Below are 22,159 nucleotides of genomic sequence, written 5' to 3'. Positions count from 1 at the left end.
AGTACAAACGTATTGATATCAAAATGGACTTAAAGTACCAAAAGTAAAAGTACTACATTTTTGGAAAATAGCCGATCTACAAGCTCACAACGCGTCTATAATAATAATAATTTGCAATCTGCAAAGTAACTAGTAACTAAGTTTTCAAATAATTGTAGTGGAGTAAAAGTACAATATTTGCCTCTGAAATGTAGTGGAGTAGGAGTAAAAGTACTGACATTTGGAAATACTCCAGTAAAGTAAAAGTACCTCAAAATTGTAACTAAGTACAGCACTTGAGTACACGTTCTTAGTTACTTTCCACCACTGCTCATAACCACTCTCTCCCACCCCCACCCAAACCCACCCCACCCCACACCAATCCCCCCCCCCCCCACCCCTTCAAGGCAAGTCAAACTTAACGTGAAATCAGACTCAAATAGACCCAAATGTGAACCTAGCGAACACAGCGGTTGTATTTCCAGCTCAGCATACACTGTAATGTGAATTAAATGCACTTTCCCCAACCCCTTCCTCTCAGGCCCCCTCCACGTCTATAACAGTTATCAGAGGGGAGTGGGGAAGCCTTTGAAGTCTAGGCTAAGAGGAAGAGCACTACCAGGACATTCTGCAGTGCAGCAATCCCCTTAAGACCAACACAGGATAAAGCCACCTCAGGGCTATGAGAGCTGACACGGAGAGCCACATATACAGTATATGAGTGGGACTGTATTCAATGTGAAGCTAATAGGATATAACAGTATATATGTATATATGTATATCTATCGCATGTGGCAAGGTTTGGTCATTCAACCATATTCATTCAACCTTTATTTAAGATCCTCGGAGAGACCATTGAGGTAGACCCTCATTTACAATGATGCCGCGATTACACACATATAAATAACAGAAGAACAGCAAAGAAAAACGATAGTGTTGACAACAATCAGTTGAAACAGTTGCACGCAGGTAATGCACGGTTATTATGTCAATTCCTAAAATGGCCAATAGATGCTAGTGTATTCAGTTTAAGAGTTGCAAGAGGTTCCAAAGAATCAGGTGCACCGATGCTGAAAGCAGTCTTTTCCAGTTCCGAATTGGCAAAAGGAACCAGAAGGACGAGAGCGAGTTAGAATGTGACTGTCTATAGGAAAATACAGAATAAGTGCTGCAAAACTAAAAGTAAATATCTTCATTAAAAGCGGTACAATGTAACTTGTTTTAAACAACAACAAAATTGATTTGTCCAATCTGTAAGGTAGATGTTGATACAATATGTATGGTTGTATTTTGTCTCCCTGCTCTTCTATTGAGGCCATATCTCACCTAGACACAGGATCTGACACAAATTTTTAAGGTCAAGATTAAATGTATCCCTAAGCAAGCAGGCAGGCTCTATTAGCTCAATGGTAAAAAATGTCAGCACTTGCTCAGGAAACTGGGTTCAAAATCCGAGGTGGAAGAGGAAAGTTACATATACATTGCATATTGTATATTTTATAGTACAACAGTGCCGGGGGAAAAAAGTAGGGGAGCAAACACAGACCCGTGGGGGACCCCGCGGTCAACAAAGTATACTGTGTACGGGTTTAAAACATAATCCATCACACGGCGCGTGGCATGGCTTTGTGTTTGAATAACAGCACACATGAGTGACCCGGGCTGGCTTTGGCGCACCACCGGGCCGCCAGCATAAATGTCATGGGAGAGGAAATGGTGTGCTAAGGTCTGGTGTCTCCCAGCAGGTTCCACTATACGTACCGCTGTTGAACCCAGAGTCTGTGGTCCCTCTCTCCTCTCCTCTCCCCCAGATGCCGTTTATACGCTCATGTTTCATTCAAGAGGAAACATCCTTTATTTATTTATTTGCTCAGTCGTCTCGTCACATTTTTCCGCAACACCACCCCCCCCAGCAGACCTTCACACAACCCGAGCCCCCCCACCCCCTAAAACTCTATACCTCCATGCAGTCATGGTCACGCACAGTGGTGGAAGAAGTGCTCAGATATTTGACTTAAGTAAAAGTAGCAATACCACCATATAAACAAAATATTCTGTTACAAGTAAAGTGTCCAAAATGTTAATTGAGTAAAAGTGCAAAAATATTGGCATCAAAATATACTTGCAGTACCAAAAGTAAAAAAACTGAAATGTTTGAAAATAGCAGATCTACAAGCTCGCAACGCGTCGCGATGCGACACAAGCTTGTAGATCTGCCCCCCTAAAACTCTCAACCACACATGCAGTCATGGTCACGTGCCATTCACTTCCTTGCTCTTTTAACACGCTCCCTTTTCTTTCTTTGCTTGCCTTTCACTCCACTCTCTCTTTTTCCTCTTTCACGGCCCTCCCTTGCTCCTCTCCCCCTCCCCCCCCCCCCCCCTCCTCCTCCTCCTCCTCTTCCCTTTTAAGTGAAGATCTCAGTCCTGGAGCGATGAGGCCTGACGACCACATCTTGGGAATCAAAGCAAAGCGCCCCTCCCTGCACTGTATACCACACACAGTAATCTCAGTGGAGTGTCTGTGCACATAGACACCGACATAAAACACACACAGACACACAGACACACACACACACACACACACACACACACACACACACACACACACACACACACACACACACACACACAGAGAGAGACACTCATGTATAGCAAGGAGAATAAAAGAGAGACACGACAATGAACTGTGATATGTCAGGAGCCGTGGTGCGGAATGGTGGTGTCACTGTGAGGATGATGAGACGAGTATCGGAGAGATGTAGAATAGATTCCCCCCCCCCCCCCTCGGGGGTTACAAAAGGGGGTTTGCCAGTGCGGAGAACTCTTGCACTTACACAACCAACGACAAAAAGAACAGACACACACACACACACACACACACACACACACACACACAAACAACAGATCCTACACACTACATAACGTTTCAAAGAACAAAGATAACATGGCGGAGAGCGTGGTGTGTGCGTAACACGGCTTCAGAGAGCACCAGATAACATACGCTCGCTCCCCACACATCCAGTGATCCTGTTTGGTGGGTTTAGTGATCCTGTTTGTGATGTCGCTGCAACTTCCAGGAAACGCCTCAAGCGCTTTGCCTTTATTCTCCAGTCAGCAGTGTGTGTGAGACGCCTCTTTCCTCTGAGAGCCGTGCTCCTCCGCCACGCGCACAGACACAACTTTATACCCCCTCAGTCATCCTTTTAACTCGGCGCTCTCGCCGGTGTGTACACACATAGATACATAAAGTTACCGCGGGACGTGGTTTTTAAAAAATACAAAATGACAGAGGCATGCGCAATGTGTATTTCACCGAGGGATGCAGCGACCTTGGCAATGCAGCGAAGCTGGATGGGGAGTTGTTTTTGATCTTCTTTAATCGTGGCCACAGAGGCTCAGGGGTGTACAGTAGGTGGATGGGGGTGTGTGTGTGTGTGTGTGTGTGTGTGTGTGTAGTGTGTGTGTGTGTGTGTGTGTGTGTGTGTGTGTGTGTGTGTGTGTGTGTGTGTGTTGTGTGTGTGTGTGTGTGTGTGTGTGTGTGTGTGTGTGTGTGTGTGTGTGGTAGGGGGGGCTAGGGCACTAAAACTGTGCCCAGGGCAAATAACCCCTACACCCCCCCCCTCTCTGGGCCTTTGAGGCCCCAGTGCAACACAAGCATAAGGACTGGAGAACCCTGAGGGATGCGTCGAGCTCAAACGCTTCAACTGACCCAGGAAACCGTTGTCACGCACTGTGTGCCCCGCTCTGGCTGCAGGGACCACAGGACCGGGGCGAGAGAGAGAGAGAGAGAGAGAGAGAGAGAGAGAGAGAGAGAGAGAGAGAGAGAGAGAGAGAGAGCGGGGAGGACAGAGAAAGAGAGAGAGAGACAGAGACAGAGAGAGACGAGAGGGGAAGCATCTGTAATGATGCTAATGCATTTCATTAGAGCACCAGGCTCGCAAAACAAACTCCTCCATTTCACAAGCAAGTTGACCTAGTGAGGTTTGCACTGTCAAGGACCCTACAGACAGTAGGTGTACCAGTCTCTCTCTCTCTCTCTCTCTCTCTCTCTCTCTCTCTCTCTCTCTCTCTCTCTCTCTCTCTCTCTGCACCTTCATCTGCTGTCATGTACTGTACAGTACACTCAAAGCTCTCTCACACACACACACACACACACAACACACACACACACACACACACACACACACACACACACACACACACACACACACACACACACACACACACACGCACACACTCTTGTCCTCCCATTCTCCGGTATCTATAGGTGGATGTAGAGGACAGTGCAAGATCCTCGTTTTGTCCGAGCCGACACTCTGATGGTTCACGTTTTGTGTAGTATCACAATAGACGTGATCTGAACGATACACATCACACACATCATCACACCACAGGTTTATCTTGTCAACTAGCCGTATATAAATGTTTTAGAGAAGGGGATAAACATACAGAAATCAGCAAGGACACACAAAAAGCGCTGGCCATACATAAACACAGTGATATACATTTCAGTGATATACTGTAAGTGATATACTTAGCTGCGAAAATAGCCTATACCTGCAAGCTCTCAACATGAAGCGATGTGTTGTGAGCTTGTTGATCGGCTATTATTTGGCATCATTTCTGTTGGAATGTTTTGAAAATGTTTGCCATATAATGACATGGCCAAAGACATGGGAAACCAGGTTGAAAGTGTTAAGGGACGCATGGCATCGCGCACATACAGGACAACACTGTCAGATAACAGCAGCAGCAGAGGAGCACTCACAGCGTGGATGACACTTCAATCTAAATACAAGCTAATAAAAGGCAGCTCCCTGGCACCGAGGACATCATTGACATATAATCCGGGCCCTTGGGAGAGCCGAGCCATCATTCTCAACACACGGCCCAATCTAAACGGCCTGAAATTTTAATATGACATTTCGGGAATTGGATTTATGGCGTATCAGCAGAAAATTCAGCCGATTGACGGATAGGAGAGTCTGTTTGTGCGTGCATGGGTGCGTGCGTGCGTGCATGGGTGCGTGCGTGCGCGCGCATGTGTGTGTGTGTGTGTGAGATACAGAATGGGCTTGTGGTATTTGTCCCCGTGGCACTGCTTTCCACTATTGATTTTCGGCAGATTATTATTCCAGTTTCTTTAGAGACCAGAGGCAGGATATGGGCTGGAGTCTACCTTCCCCTCAGCAAGATCATTCTAATTCATAACCCCTTCCAAATGAGTTATTGACTCTAGGAGGCGGCTCTGCCATTCTCAATTGAGAGGACTTTACATCCACAAGCATGCAGCAGCTCCATCTCTGGTCCTCCTCCTACCTCCTGCCTCCCACAGCCAGAGGAGATGGAGGATAGAGAGATCTGCTTGAGACTCTGACTGACAGGCTGGGAATGGCAGACCGACTGACTTTCTGACTGACTGATAGGCTGGAACGTTGCCTGACAGATTTCGGTAACTCACTCACAGCCGGATTAGCTGGACAGAATAGCTACCTATTGGCTGGTTTACCCACTCAAGACTGATTTGTACTTATAAAGGTATCTCGAGGCAAAAATACATAATGATCTACAACAGTGGTTCTCAAACTTTATCGTGCCAAGGACCCCCAAATTGATATGTATTTGGCCGTGGACCCCCACCTGAAGATATGTCGTGCCAGGGGCCCCCCAGAAGCAAAGATTTTAGTTAAAAATGTTCGCCTTTAAAAAATACATATTTAAAGATTTGCACACGTTTTCGAAGTTTTTTCAAAAGTAGCATATCTACAAGCTCATAGCGCGGGCGCGCGGCACCCTGTGCCGCGCTATGCGCTTGTATATCTGCTATTTTTGAATAGCCAAAGTATAAAATACTTTGAGAACCAATGATCTACAACTTGCTATACACATCGCAATCCAATGCCTTGTGAGATGGTAGATCACGGCAAATATCTGTTATTTTTGAGAACTTTTTGCCTATGATGACCGGCTCAAAACAGGGAAGCCAGGTTTAATGTGGTTAAGGCTTAATTGGACTTTGTCACGCCGGAAATCAGTCATTTTCTTCTAGCAACTCGGTCGAACGCCGAAGAATAAATTGGGCTTTTACTTCCCAATTATGCTGACTGACCAAAACGGTCCGAATGAACAAGCAGATGAATGACCCTGTCCCTCAGACAGCCGCGCCATGACACCGTCCTACAGAGACATCACGGCACCGCCGGGCGCGGAGCAATGACAACGGTATAGGACAGAACACACAGAGAGTATAATGTCCACAGGAAGAGGACGGCACGGCATTAGGAGTCGTGACTCATGTTACCGTTAACAGGAACACAGGGAGAATGGCCCTCACAAGAGAACCTGTCCTCACTGTGTCCTCAGTATGAGAACAGCCCAGTCACAGCACACACACAGCCATACGCACGCACACGCGCCCGAGCGCACACACACACACACACACACACACACACACACACACACACACCACACACACACACACACACACACACACACACACACACACACACACACACACACACACAAAGTCAGTCACCTCTAGCCCCAAACTGTACATCTATATAGCCAGTCAGCAGTTCTCTCACCCAGCCCCAATCCAACAGAATGCGGCCAATGGAAGGAGATAGGGTAATGTAGACACAGTATAGGAGGCAGCGATGCACGCCACGGCACAGAGCGAGCAGACCTCTGAGGCTCTCGGGCTAATTACTGACAAATATGTGCCTTATTGCTACTTGGCAAAACTAACAGTGAACAGAGAGACCGTGTGCTTTTTTGAAGCCAAACCGAGGGGATGCAGGCAGTTGGGGGGAGAGCAGCTTTTAGAATAATCATTTCACGAGGCACATTAAATGTCTTCACGCATGGCGGCGTCACAAGCCCTGTGAGGAACGTGGCATTTCCCCCTCTCTCTACCTCCTGCTCTCTCTCTCATCTCTCTCTCTCTCTCTCTCTCTCTCTCTCTCTCTCTCTCTCTCTCTCTCTCTCTCTCTCGCAGAGCTTCAGCCATATCAGAAACATACTCTTCTCTCTCACAACTCTGCCTCGACGCTGGCCATGGTGTGTGTGTGTGTGTGTGTGTGTGTGTGTGTGTGTGTGTGTGTGTGTGTGTGTGTGTGTGTGTGTGTGTGTGTGTGTGTGTGTGTGTGTGTGTGTGTGTGTGTGTGTGTGTGTGTGTGTGTGTGTGTGTGTGTGTGTGTGTGTGTGTGTGTAGGTGTGTGTAGGTGTGTGGGGGTGGATAGGGCCACTTTTTACCTGAAAATAGTCGATGAGATATTTTTCAACTGTGTTGCCGATTTGCCAGTCATCACAGATAGTTTCAAATATTCTATAAACTAGTAGTGAGTGAAATATGAATATTTTAAGCAGCTTAGCACTGATTTAAATACATTTGCTGGGAGTCTGCTGGCTGTCAGCCAGGACACAGTGTAATACTCACAAAGCCAACCCTGCTAAAACTCAATTTAAGGTAGCCAATAATTCAGACTGGCAGCGCTAAGGCAAATATAAGTCCATTTAGTTTTTTAGTTTTTTTTCTTAAAAATAAATAAATCACACTTTTTTACATCACCCGGAGGAGATAGGACAGAGAAAACTTGGATTCATTCACAGAGAGAAAGAGAGACAGGGGCGAGCGAGAGAGGAAGAGAGAGAGAGAGAGAGAGAGATGAGAGAGAGAGAGAGAGAGAGAGAGAGAGAGAGAGAGAGAGAGAGAGAGAGAGAGAGAGAGAGAGAGAGAGAGGGAGAGAGAGAAATTAGCCAATGAGAAGGGCAAACAGAAGGCCAGTGTGAAATATTGAAGCTGTGACAGAGGGTGAGGTTCAGTGATTATAATGTGTCAGGGATGGAGCTGGCAAGTCATGCATTTTAAACAGAGGGCACCTAGAACATTGGACATTTATTACATCAAAGGCCTGGCTCTCTGACTGGCGTGTGTGAGGCTCCATGTTTACCCTCATCATCACCAGACATTGTAATGTGTGGTGCAGGGGGGGAGAGGGAGAGAGAGAGAGAGAGAGAGAGAGAGAGAGGGAGGGGGGGGGTGTCCATAGGTTGAAGTGTGGAATGTCATTTCTGACGTAAGCCCCGGGGGCCATTTTTTTTACACACCATATTTTACTGCGTGAAAAGAAAGCCAATTTTCATTCAGCTCCAATCAAACTAAACATAAATATGGAACACGAAATAAGAAATGCTTCAACACCGTATACGTGATTTTATGCACGGTTAATACAGCGTCATGTAAATCACATGAAGGGGCAAGGTGGATTTGAAAATGACGCTCAGAAAGGCTAAGTGTGTTTGCCGCTCATTTCGTTGCCTTTGGTTATTGGTACACAATTTTGAACCATGGCACGTCCGTCCCTTTGTCGTTCTGTTATCCGATTCAGTTGCTTGGCATCATGTTTAAAGCCATTTTCCCTTTCCTTTAATGCATTCTATTTCATAAGCCACATAGTAAAATGCTCAGTGTTAGTGTGTCCATTTGTAACTCAGAGAGAGCACAGACGTAACCAAGTGGATCCTTTTATCTCCCCAACACAAATTTAAATTGAGTTTTTCTTCACTGCAGTGAACCGTTTGTTGTCAATGTTTTGACAAACAGGCATCTTGAGGACTCTAAACTAGTGATGGGAGAAAAGAAATATCCGAAGAAGAGGAATGCACGCTTTATAATATCAACAACGACGTCATAGCGGGGGGGACAAGAGAAAGAAGCAGCGCCGCCATCGTGTAACGCTCGCTCCGTTGCCTGAAGGCATAAAGGGACTCCGTGACATATCATATGCTTGAGTTGCCCTCAATGAGGGGTGATATAATGAGCGTTGCCATTCTGCGAAGCCGCTCAACCTATTTCCATTTCAACAGACCTATCGGCTGTATCGGCTGAGTAACCGTTTCCACGAGAACATACTGTTCAAAAGCAGGGCGCGCGCGCACGTACACGCGTCACACCTCGCACGTCTGTTGCCCCCAGTATGACCCCTCCTCCGGTTGCCACTGCATTCATAAGTGGTGGAAAGTGACTAAGTACATTTACTCAATTACTGTACTTAAGTATAATTTTGAGGTATTTTTTTATATTTCCAGTTTGCAGTACTTTTACTTCTACTCCACTACATCTCAGAGGCTTTGTACTTTTGCTCCACTACGATTATTGGAAAACTTTAGTTACAAGTTACTTTGCAGATATAAATTATTGTATTATAAAATATACAGTAACCACTTAAGCCCTATTTTATACATAGGCTATTTGACATTTCAATACTTTTGTACTTTTACTCAAGTAACATTTTGAACACGGGCCTTTACTTGTAACATCGTATTTTTATATTGTGGTATTGCTACTTTTACTTAAGTAAAATATCTGAGTACTTCTTCCACCACTGGCATACGCAGCAGTTAGTCGTCTGAGGTTTGTGTCGGTGACGAACGGGCGACAGAGAACCGGGATTCCACCCACCTGCAGTGCCGTAGCTCATTAAAAACACAGCCATACTGATTTGACCAAAGGTTGTGCCTGTCTTCTCGTTTTCACACTATGAAACCCCCTCCTCTAGCGCTCATTTAAATCTGAGGGTCTTTTGTGAAAGTGTGCACATTGACCTGTAAGGGTCCAATTTTACACTCAGAGCAAAATTTGCACGTGTGTTTTCATGTGATAATTGTCTCCAGCTTCAGCCCTATCTTATACTTTGGTCATTTGAAAATAGCCGATCTACTAGCTCACAATGTGTTGTGATGCGACGTGTTGTGAGCTTGTAGATCGGCTATTTGTATGTTATGTGTGAGTATAACTGCTTGCACATGCTGATGGTTTCTCCCTGACCTTTTCCTGGAGCAGTGGGTTTAGTTATTTATTGGGAGAATTACTCGGGGGCCATAGTTGTTCCTATGGGTTTGATAGCACCTCTCCTTTCGGCGCTTGCCCTGAGTTTTATCAGCATGCTGTCTCTGCGCTCTGTGTGATTTAAAGGTGACAGCACTGGTTAAATGTTGGTCCTTTGGCGACAGATAACAGGCTTTACTGATGCCCCTCATCCCAATGTCATAAAACAGACTTTTTCTCTCGCCCGGCACGGGGGCCGCATTATTTCACACCACTGATGAGAAGTGAGTTCCATTCGTCACGACACACATTTAGATTGTGTCAAACTGGATTTTCTTTTCATGTACTGTGTTTTTTGGGGGGGGGGGGGGCTGACGCACTGCTCTTATTGGTCTGATAACCAGCGGTGTAAAGTAAGTATATTTACTTAAGTACTGTTAGTACTTAAGTACAATTTTGAGTTATTTTTACTTTACTGAAGTATTTCCAATTTCCATTACTTTTTCTTCTACTCCATTGCATCTCGGATCCAAATATTGTACTTTTACTCCACTACAATTATTTGAAAACTTTAGTTACTAGTTACTTTGTAGATTTTGATTATTATTACAAAACATACATTAACCCCTTCAGCCCTATTTAAACTTTAGCTATACAAGCTCACGATGCGACACATTGTGAGCTTGTAGATCTGCTATTTTCAAAAGATTCGTATACATTTTATACATTTGAAAACTTGTTAAATGGGACATTCTGCATGACGAGTACTTTTACTTTTGGTACTTTAAGTACATTTTTATGTCTTTTACTCAAGTACATTTTGAATTCCAGACTTTTACTTGTAACAGAGTATTTCTACGTTGTTGCAGTATCGATACTTTTACATAAGTCAAACATTTGAGCACTTTTTCCACCTCTGCTGATAACTGCTGATGGCTTAGTGATAAACCACAGTTATACTATAAATGAAAAGCTTATATAAATGAATGGTGGATCCTTGAAAACGTCTAGCGGCGACTTCCAAAGCATGGGATGATTATTAGCCATAGCCAAACTGAAACAGTCAAAGAATATGGTCGCCTTTTAAAAAGATATTGCCCTTAACGTGGTGCCATCAAACCAGATTAGATTCTGCTTAACTGGGGTCAAACATAGTTCAGCCAAAGCAATACACAAGCATGCTTGTAATTGTTATGATAGCTTCATTACTAGGCTTCTAAAACCTTAGCCTCGGAAACCCAGGCTTTTTTTTTTGTTACAAAAGAAAAAAAGCCTGGGGGAGCGATGCAGGAACTATGGTCTTGGACCTTGTTATCTCCTAACCAATCAGAGTGCAGAGGGGCGTCGCTCTAAATTTGGTGACGTCAGCGTGCTCCGTGCACAGGCCGAGGGGGGGAGGGGAGGGGAGGCGGGGACATAGATTGGTGAAGCAATAGGAAGCCACGCACAAATCCAGGCGTCTGTGTTTGGGTCCGCCCTTCAAGACCATGGATTGAGCTCGTAGCCTCAGGCTACTAAAACCTTGACCTCTGAACACATGTGCTAGGACGAAGGCCTGTTTAATTAAAGTGGAGGAGTTGTGAGTGCAATAAACAAATGACTGGGGGGAAACAGCCTTCCTCCGCCATGTTGACACACTGTGATTTTTATTCACTGACTTGCATTCAGTGGGGATTAGCAAACGCATATTAATAGATTTTCAGAACTCGCCAATGTCCCCAAATTAACCCTTTAAGACCGGGAACGCATCCGTGTCATTTTTAGATTTCTTTGGGCTATTCAAAGATAGCAGATCTACAAGCTCATAGCGCGGCACCGAGCGCTATGAGCTTGTAGATCTGCTATTTTTTTTTTAATCGTGAAAATGTATGCAAATCTTTGAATATATATATATAGGTTTTTTTTTTAAGCGAACATTTTTAACTCAAAATTCTGTTTCTGGGGATTCTACAGATGTCTTCTTTTTTTAAAGTATGTTGCTATATATATATATATCAGTGGTTCTCAAGCTTTTTCATGTCAAGGACCTTCAAAATAATATGTATTTGGCCACGGACCCCCATCTCAAAATATTTTTGTTCCAGGGACCCCCAGAATCAAAGATTTGAGCTAAAAATGTATATATATATTCAAAGATTTTCACAATTTTTCACAATTTTTTAAAATAGCAGCTACGAGCTTGTATATCTGCTATTTTTTTAATAGCCAAAGAAATCAAAAAATGACACAGATGCGTTCCCGGCTTCAATGGGTTAAAAGCACAAATTTCAACAAATCTTTAGTAGGTGTACTCTTCCTCTTCAGAGCTGTTGAGCGAGAGCACTTAGGCTGTGTGTGCCGTGTTCTCCTTCTCCTCTTGGCTCTCGGCAAGAAGGTCAGGAGTCAGCCTTTTGACAAATGTACAGTTTGGTCCACAGTGAATAAATTGCTCAGAGTCAAAAAGAAAGGGCTGACTAATCTCTTTTAGTCTCTCTCTCTCTAGTCTCTCTATATATATTCTCTCTCACTTGCTCTATCATCCCCCCCCCCACTCCCTCTCTCTCCCCCTCTCTCCAGTGGTGGAAAAAAGTACTCAAATGTTTTACTTAAGTAAAAGTATCAATACTGCAATGTAGAAGTATACTCTGTTACAAGTAGAAGTCCGGAATTCAAAATGTACAAAAGTGTTGGTATCAAAATGTACTTAAAGTATCAAAAGTAAAAGTACTAAAATGTTTGAAAATAGCCGATCTACAAGCTGCGTTGTGAGCTTGTAGATCGGCTATTTTCAAATAGCCTAGGTATAAAATAGGGCTAAAGTGGTTAATGTATGTTTTATAATGTAGTAATTTATACCTGCAAAGTAACCAGTAACTAAAAGTTTTCAAATAATTGTAGTGGAGTAAAAGTATAATATTTACCTCTGAGATGTAGTGGGAGTAGAAGTAAAAGTATTGACAATTGGAAATACTCCAGTAAAGTAAAAGTACCTCAAAATTGTACTTAAGTACAGTACTTGAGAGCACATGTACTTAGTTACTTTACACCACTGCTCTTGCCCCCCTCTTTCTCACTCTCCCCCTCCCCCTCCCCCTCGCTCTGTTTATCCAAATTCTCACTCAAGGCACAGAGTACAAAGACAATTAAGTAGCTGCTTAGTTTACATCACTGTGACTGGGGGAAGCGGTTCCACTGCTGCCTCTCTCTCTCTCTCTCTCTCTCTCTCTCTCTCTCTCTCTCTCTCTTCTCTCTCTCTCTCTCTCTCTCTCTCTCTCTCTCTCTCTCTCTCTCTCTCTCTCTCTCTCTCTCTTTCTCTCTCTCTCTCTCCTCTCTCTCTTCTCTCTCTCTCTCTCTCTCTCTCTCTCTCTCTCTCTCTCTCTCTCTCTCTCTCTCTCTCTCTCTCTCTCTCTCTCTCTCTCTAAATAATACTAATACAAGCTGTCATGATGTATTTAACCCCACAGCCCACCTTTTTAATGGTTCTCAATCATACCTCAGTCAGTCTATTCATCATCTCACACAACCATGGGATATGGGTTTACCTCCAGGTGTGAAGGGGGCGTATGTATTGCGTTGTAACATCTCCATATACTCTCTCTGTCTGCAGGGAATCCATAAAGTAGGACGGTAACCATGATCTGAGAAAATTAGCTTGTTCAATGAAGGCTGTTATGCTTATCACCACCCAGTGGTGTAAAGTAACTAAGTACATGTACTCAAGTACTGTACACTTTTGAGGTATTTTTACTCTACTGGAGTATTTCCAATTTTCAGTACTTGTACTTCTACTCCCCTATCTCAGAGGCAAATATTGTACTTTTACTCCATTACTATTATGTTACCACTTTAGTTACTAGCTACTTTGTAGATTTAGCTTACAAAACATACACACAACTTCAGCCCTTAAAACTTTGGCAGTTTGAAAATAGCCGATCTACAAGCTCAACATTTTCAAAGGATTTTTGTACATTTTAAATACTCTATAAAACTTGCGAAATGGGATATTCTGCATAATGAGTACTTTTACTTTTGGTACTTTAAGTACATTTTGATGCCAATACTTTTGTACTTTTACTCAAGTAACATTTTGAACACAGGCCCTTTACTTGTAACAGGGTATTTCTACATTGCAGCATTGATACTTTTACCCAAGTAAAAAATGTACTACGTTTTCCACCACTGCTTATCACCGCCCCCCCCATTTCAGATCAAACATTGTGTCTAGTCCCTGGGTGATCCGCTTTGCCTCAACATTGTCTCACTACACTTTAAGTAGCTTCGCTCTCTCCGCAAATCTCCTTGTTCTGGAAGTTATTTGGGGGTGGGGAAGTGGGGGAAGATCCCTATTGTCCTCTGTGTGTTGTATAATGTCAGCCTTTTCCATGGTTATTGACAGGCGCATGTTTTCCCCCAGACAGAGGGACTCATCAGCCAGATGAGTGGGAGTTTTTCTAGCCTGGAGGACCCACGGCATTTAGCTCATCTCCTCATTAGACGGTGACCTTCACACACATGCTGAACACCAGCACACCTAATGATCCAACCTATCACTCACTCAGCTCATAACACAGCAGGAACATGGTGGTGTAACGTTATTCAGCGATTTGTTGCGCAGAAACCGCTGGCAATAGTATAGGCCTATAGTAGCCTTAGCCCAGTGCTTCTCAAACTTTTTCATGTCAAGGAACCCCCAAATTGATACATATCAGCCCACGGACCCCCATTTGAAAAGATATGCCAGGGACCCCCAAAAGAGACCATTTTAAGGCCATAGCAGTGATTCCCAACCATTGCAATTTCACGGAACTCAATTGGATTTGCATTAGTAGGTCATGGACCCCAATTTGATTGCATTTTTTATCTCTGGGACCCCAATATACACTGTAAAATCAATGTTAATCTAACTCTGAGAGTGTACAAATGGAACCAAATGGACCCGTAAGGGTCCATTTGGTGTCCATTTGCACTCTCTCAGAGTTACAGACCCATAAGGGTCCATTTGGTTGACAATTGCAAAAAACGTTGAATCTAATGAAAGAATTCCACAGGGTAATGAAAGAAGGTTGGAATGCATACGGTTTGGAATGCATTCAAATTGGTGCATCTCCAAACGCTTAGACGTCACCTGGTGTCACCGAAAAAAAGAGCAGATATAAGAGCTGACAACACGTCATACTGTGACACGTTGTTATAGCTTGTAGCTCTGTTCTTGTTGATCCCTTCTCATGAATCATATAAATGAGCCACTCTAGCCTATGCTTTGTAAAAGAAGGCCGTAGCTCTCCAAAACACCTGCCCCCCCCCCCCCCCCTTCTCCACCAGCTGTTCCCCCATCCATCCATCCATCCATCCATCCATCCATCCAATGCAGATGATAATCTCAACAGCAGGCGTTGCACGGCTCCATAGATGAGCAGATGCTGAAGTGAAAGCCAGCCACCATAGCCGCCGCTGAACGGATCAGGCCGCTGTACTGCACGGAATTCCACCCAGACCCCAGTGCAAGTTCACAGGATCTCATCTAAGATACAAATGGCTCCGCACCCCGGAGAAAAGACAGCGGGATTTCTGATGTCCCATTGGTGCGGGTTCTCTCTTTGAAAGCTCACTCTCTTTCTTACACACACACATGCACACGCACACGCACACACACACACACACGCACACGCGCACACACACACACACGCACACGCACACGCGCACACGCACACGCACACACACACACACACACGCACACAAACCTTCCTCTCACAGAAATCTATCTCTGCCGGCACCATCCGTGCTCCCTCCGTCATTCCATCCACTACCCTTTCTTTCTGTCTGAGATCACGAGACTTCTGCTGCAAGGGAGCACATAGTCAAGACCTGGATGACTCTTCTACTTTATTCCTTCCTTTTGTATTCCCTTGTGCACTCATACACATTCAGACACGCACGCACGCACGCACGCACGCACGCACGCAAGCAGCAAGCACGCACGCACACTTCTAAAATACACTTCTAAACATAAACACACACACACACACACACATGCTTACAAAGCACAAATGCACCCAAATGGCACGTTTAAACCACCTCTGCAATTTATTGCATAGTTTCACGTAAGGAAGGTGGATTAAGCTGTGTATCATCGAGTACTTACAAAACGTTTAGTGTGCGTGAATGTGAGGTTAATGTGATCTAAAGTTTAAATGTACTACAAACATAGTTGAGCTCTAGTCAGTGAAGATAGAGGATAGCATAGGGTATGGTGACAGTTTACTGTGCATGCAGTATTAATACAATATAAGCTCAATACTGACTCCCCCCATTGCCTGACTTGGTTGTTAGTAATGTGGTCACGGATATTTTTTTATCGCAAACGGCAAATTAACAATGCCATTATTATTCATGGTGAAACATGTGCAACCGTTTTAATGATGCTGCCCGTGGTGAGACCAGCCTTGCCAACGCAGACAGCCCACGTATGCTGTGTATTTTTTATCCTGTTCTAGACCCAAACCAATGCTGCCTGTGGACTGTGAACACAACACAATGCCAGTGTTGCCAGATTCTGTGAGAGAAACAAGCAACCAGGTCTAGGAAAACCAGCCCAAAAGAAGCGACTATAGGGCCACATGAGCACTTTAACATATACATCAGCTATTTGAAAATAGCAGATCTACAAGCTCACAACGTTGTGAGCTTGCAGATCGGCTATTTTCAAATAAAATATTGCGGGGGAATTATAATAAGCAGATCTGGCAACCTTGCACAGTGCTGTCAATGGAGCTGTGGTGATGCTGGGGAAAGGTGCTGTCCGTGGTACTAGAGGAGGGAGCTGTCCACAGTACTACTGATCGGTGCCATCCATGCTGCTAGCTAGTGAATAGTGAAGAGTGCTATCCATGGTACCAGTTAAAGGTGCTATCCATGGAACTAGGGAAGGGTGCTATCCATGGTACAAAGGAAGGGTGCTATCCATGGTACTAAGGAAGGGTGCTATCCATGGTTACCAGGGAAGGGTGCTGTCCATTGTTACTAGGGAAGGGTGCTGTCCATGGTTACTAGGGAAGGGTGCTTATCCATGGAACTAGTGAAAAAGGTGCCGTCTATGGTGCTGGGACAGAGAGCTGCCCCAATGGTGCTGTGACAGGATACAGTCGGATGGTGCTGAACCAGTGTGTGTGTGCGTGTGCGTGTGTGTGTGTGTGTGTGTGTGTGTGTGTGTGTGTGTGTGTGTGTGTGTGTGTGTGTGTGTGTGTGTGTTTCTAAATGTGGAAGATAATAAAATGAAAGGTTGAGCTGGTGTCATAAACAAGAGACTGGCAGAGTACAGCTCTCTCCTTCCTGGCCTCGCTCTCTGAAGCAGAGTATATAAGCTACACAGGAGAAAGACACACTCTAGGCCCCATAGCAACAGGTTCTGTGTCAGGAATTCATTACTTCTTCAACTAGTTGACATTTGCAGTTTGACAATTCGGCACAGAGTGATACGGGTGCCTGGCAGGTTCATCCTTAAACAGAAGTATCTATCGCTACAGTGTATGCCAACTTTAAAGACACACTTGTCACGTCTTTTTGGCCATTTCTCTAAACAGCAGTGGTGTCCTTGCAACAACACTCAAAGAACGCGACGGTCCCTGAGCATAATATATAACCATAGGATGTAAACACTTGTATAGCAGTCAAATAGTTGGCACACTAGCCCAGTAATCCTAGGTCTCACAGCAGGCGACAGCATTATGTATAGAGCAGGGGTCTTCAACGTTTTTCAGGCCAAGGACCCCCTAGCTGAGAGAGAGATGACGAGGCAGGGACCCCCCCCACCACCACATATTGTATAACATTATGTTGCAGATTAAACCACACTTAAACCCTCAATACTTGTACTTGATCTGCTCTTTTTTTCCCCTACAGCAAACCTGTTTGCCGAAAATAGCCGATCTACAAGCGCACAACGCCTAGTGCTGCAGGCGTTAGCTTGTAGATCTGCTATTTTTGGCTAATAACGTTCCCCTCAGAAAAGGCATGCTAGGGTTCAAGTGGTTAATGTTCAAAGAAAAAGTTCCTAACACACCAATATTTGGTGTGTGCCCCCCCCTCTGTAGTAACTCTGAGGACCCCCTAGGGATCCCGGACCCCCTGTTGAAGACCCACGGTATAGAGCATAAAACACATGTGGCTCCATGGCAGTACAGTGGTGCACAGCACAACAAGTACGCAAAAGTAACAACTTTGTGACTGAACTTTTAACAACAACGACGACAACAAAAAAGAAAGCTTATAACTCACCGAATCTCAAGACGTGCGGCATCCCACGGGAATATCCCACACATTGTAACAGCAGCAGCAGAAGCCTGACCATGCCCCTGAACCTCGCATTAGTTATCACCAGGGAACAGGTCATGATCTTCATGGTGAAAACACTGTATGTATTCCCTGGGATCCGATCCGAGTAGAATATATATTCCCCCCAGAAAATTCTTCTTCTTCTTCCTCTCCTTGTTGAAAACGTTAAGCAGCAGCAGGGTGACGACGGCTCAGAAGGCTCATCAGGGCATGATGGTGGTGTTGGTCACTCATGATGGAGATCAGGGCAAAAGCATTTCGTTTCCCCAGATGATCCATTATTACATTAGCAAGCGCTGCGTGTCCATCCAGTCCGGCTTTCACTGCGCCAAGAAACAACCTTCCGACTCGGCTGACGGTTGCGAGGCATCCATGTTAGGCAGCCAATGGGTTCAGGACCGCGGAGAGCTCCGTTCACGGGGAGAACCTGGGAGACAGATAAGAAACATCGGCGGGGAGAATACAAAGCGTTGAATATCCCAGGCAGGCACAGAATCCCTCTTCTCCCCGGCAGAGAAACGCGCCCCTATACACCTTTGCGAGCGAGTGTGTTCGGCTGTCTATGCTTGCATTCTGCTGCACTGCCGTCGGTGCAACATCTGACGTCGAGCCAAGATTATAGTGGGAGAAGCGGAGAGCAAACGGTCGGGCATATTTCTCCGGTATTATTGCCGGCAAACACTTTGGGCTTGTTAACTAATGTTGTTTAAACCAGTGGTGCCATGTCAAGGACCTCCCAAATTAACATGTATTTGTAGACCCAACCTTCTGAAAATATTTTGTGCCACAGAGACCCCATACAAGATTTTGTGGATTTGAAAATATTCCAAAATGTTCACTTTTTTCCTTGGAAATAACATATCTCACAAGCTCACAACGCATCGCATCGGGACGCGTTAAGAGATTGTAGATCGGCTGTTGCCGACCACACTTTACCCTATTGATCTATAGCTATATCGGCAGCCAAAATGGTCATGTTTAGTGCATGGCACCGCACCGGGCACTTTCCGATGTTCTCAGATATTCACAGTTATTTGGTTGGTTCGATGGCCGTCACTGCCTTAGTGGAGCGCTGCAAAGCTGTAAAAAATGTGAGATGCTTGTGAACCGAGCCTGTCACTGTAGGCTCAACATGATGAATTGCCTCTTGTTGCACACTGGTATTTTCCACAGTCTTTTTTGGAAGTGATACTTTTTTTGCATTTTCTACATACTATCCTGTGTGACATCCGTTAAGCAACGACAAGCCAACTTGAAGTTTATAACAGAATGTGATTATGTTTAGAGAGTAGCTTAATTATTTTTGATTGTATAAAATGTCACCTCATAAATACTTAATTGGGCCTGTTGATGGCCCTGGTCTGCTTATGGAATGATGTATAATTATGAAGATTTGAGATGTGCCTATAATGTAGGCCTACTGCAGATCATCATTTGGAATATAATGAAAGGCTACAGTTAACAAACAGGAACACAAGCCACCACAAAAGGTGGTTTCACTTGGGCCTACTGGTTTGCTGACTAAACAAAACAATGCATTTTTAGAGATAAACTCAAACATCATTATGCACAATGGCTTAAAATAGCAGTAAACTGTGATAATTGTTATTTGTTATCCAGTGAATTAACGGCATACATTTTGTTTAAAATTCTGATTAATTGGTGATTCTGGACCTGCGTAATTGGCTAATCAGGCTAATCATTTAAAAACTCCTCTTTAGGCGAGAGGGCCATTGGAGTTGTAGACGCCAGTGTATAAGTTATGCGTTTTGTGCTTAAATCTCACTTTATACGAGCTGATGTATGCAGCATATTATTTATGCAGGAACCTCCAAAAGACACTGTTCTCTCATCTTTTCATGCTTACATTCTTAACCAATGTAATCACAGTGCCCATTGTAAGAAATCATATATCATTGCCTCGAGAGAGTATTGATGCTGGCTTCTATGCAGCGTCAGTAATATTTTTCGAATAGGCGCAATCGGCTCGATTGAAATAAGACAAACGTTTCCTCTTAAATCGATAACTGTCACTGACTAAAGCATTAATTAGTGGATATTTGTCTTTGGACTGCAGCCCATGTGTCAGATGCTGTAATATGCAGGTAATATATTACCAGCCCAGCGCCATGCATATTAATAAAACATTCATATATTGTGGTCAGTTGGCAAATAGGCATATACTGTACAAGCGGCTTCTGATACAATAGATAAGCTATAATGTAAAAGGGCTATTATAGAAAATGTGTAGATTTTGTGGGCAAGAACTTATCAAACGGGATCATTCGAATGGCAAATAGTCTAATTATTTGAATTAGATGATAGCAATATAGCATAAATTATAGTGGGAATTGGAAGTTGACATTTTGTCATCTTATTCTTATGTTCATATTTTCTATTTATTTTTTAACAATTCCAGAGGCCTAATATTGGTCAATGTGGCGAGTTACTATGCGACAAAAGGCAAATAAATAATACATGCGGATTTGTATTTTTAATCTTCAAATTCCAAGAGGAATTTGAAGTAATTTAACATGCATATGGAAATTCCTTATATAGGCCTATAACAAAATTGACTCCCTGCAGTAGGCTATATCCCAGTGGTTCTCAACCAGTGGTCCGGGGACCACCAGTGGTCCTTGGGGGGGTACCAGGGGGTCCCCAGCGAAATTAGTTATAGCATCACAATCATTTTAACCACTTAGCTTTGGCTATTCAAAAAGAGCAGATCTACAAGCTCATATAGCGCGGCTATGAGTGCCGGGCTATGAGCTTGTATATCTGCTATTTTTAGAAGAATCTTGAAAATGTGTGCATATCTTTGAATATAATATATATAAGAGCAAACATTTGTAACTCAAATCTTTGTGTCTGGGGGTCCCTGGCACAAAACATCTTCAGATGGGGGTCCGCGCTCAAATGTATATCTATTTAGGGGTCCTTGGCATAAAAAAAGTTGAAAACCACTAGTATAGCCTAGCCTGTAACCCTGTGCGTAATGAACAGATGTCCAAGTGGAACTGCCAGGTGACCTGTGCGTAAACAGTTGTCATCAGGGAACATTCTGCTTATTTCAAGTGATGTTATTCCTGTTTTATTATTTTAAATATAGCCTATATACTGACTATTGGCGCAGATTATCCATTTTAACGACTGCTTGGTGACAGCTCTCCAGTACAAACGGCACTTTAAAGGGGCACCGAACTGAAAGGACATTCAGGGACATTCATGAAGGACCCCAATGGAAACGAGCCATATAGTGCTTTCTTGGGGTTTAATCCTTTTTAGCATCCTTTTGTACAGAACTGTACTTTATGTGCTTTTTTTTCTTCTTCAAAACTGTTAATAAAGTATTCAATCAATCAATCAAATCAAAGGCATTTCCTCGGGGTCAAGCCAAAAAACCCTCTCCTCCACAACAGGCAACATGATCATAAAGTTGATTTAGAGGTTGATGTGATGCTGCTGCAGGACTCGGTAATAATGTGCTCATCAAACTGTGTGGATTTACATGCACTGCTTGTAGCGGTGAGTTTTTCCTCTATCCACAGCAGGCAACAAGATTAGACGTTATATATATCTAATCTATGGATCATTCATAAAAGCCGATCATCATCAACGCCAACGCCAGGGCTGACAGCCCACGATTTGTAGTCTATGGCAGACGTTTAATGACCCCCATAATGTCGTCTCAACCCCTACAACATGGGGGGGGGGGGTTGACAAGCGTCTCAAATAGAGGTCGGACAAAGACATAGCGAGGTCACGTCTCCTTACACGCGTTATTAACCAGCCAAGTCGTAACCTCTTTTTTTTTTTTTTTTTTTTAAGACATTCAAATTATTTCTAATTACGAGCTTCATCGGATACATAGGCTACACAATACAGTAGCATTATCCCCCAAAATAGCCCCACATTATAAAAGACAGCCGGTGAACTTCAAATCTTATAGAGATGACGATAAGGTGCGAATAGAGATGCGTTCCGGCGTCCGTCGTTATCAGGAAAAAAATGTTTTAATTTTCTTATGCGTTTTTGC

General features: G+C 43.9%; 1 protein-coding gene across 1 annotated transcript in view; it reads right to left on the bottom strand.

Annotated features, from left to right (window-relative positions):
* The window catches only part of LOC308083784 (glutamate receptor ionotropic, kainate 2-like), a gene marked incomplete at both ends in the record, with an annotated part of 246,464 nt that extends 228,286 nt beyond the window's left edge, over positions 1 to 18,178 (bottom strand). Inside the window, 1 exon segment of the mRNA XM_080426131.1 lies at positions 18,064 to 18,178. Coding sequence (XP_080282257.1) covers positions 18,064 to 18,178 — 115 coding nt within the window.
* Between the last annotated feature and the right edge of the window lie 3,981 nt (positions 18,179 to 22,159).

Source organism: Gymnoscopelus braueri (assembly GCF_963280865.1).
Source record: "Gymnoscopelus braueri genome assembly, chromosome: 4".
NCBI classification, from domain to species: domain Eukaryota; kingdom Metazoa; phylum Chordata; class Actinopteri; order Myctophiformes; family Myctophidae; genus Gymnoscopelus; species Gymnoscopelus braueri.
The sequence above is the reverse complement of the archived record's forward strand: the minus strand, read 5'-3'. Positions and strand labels throughout refer to the sequence as shown.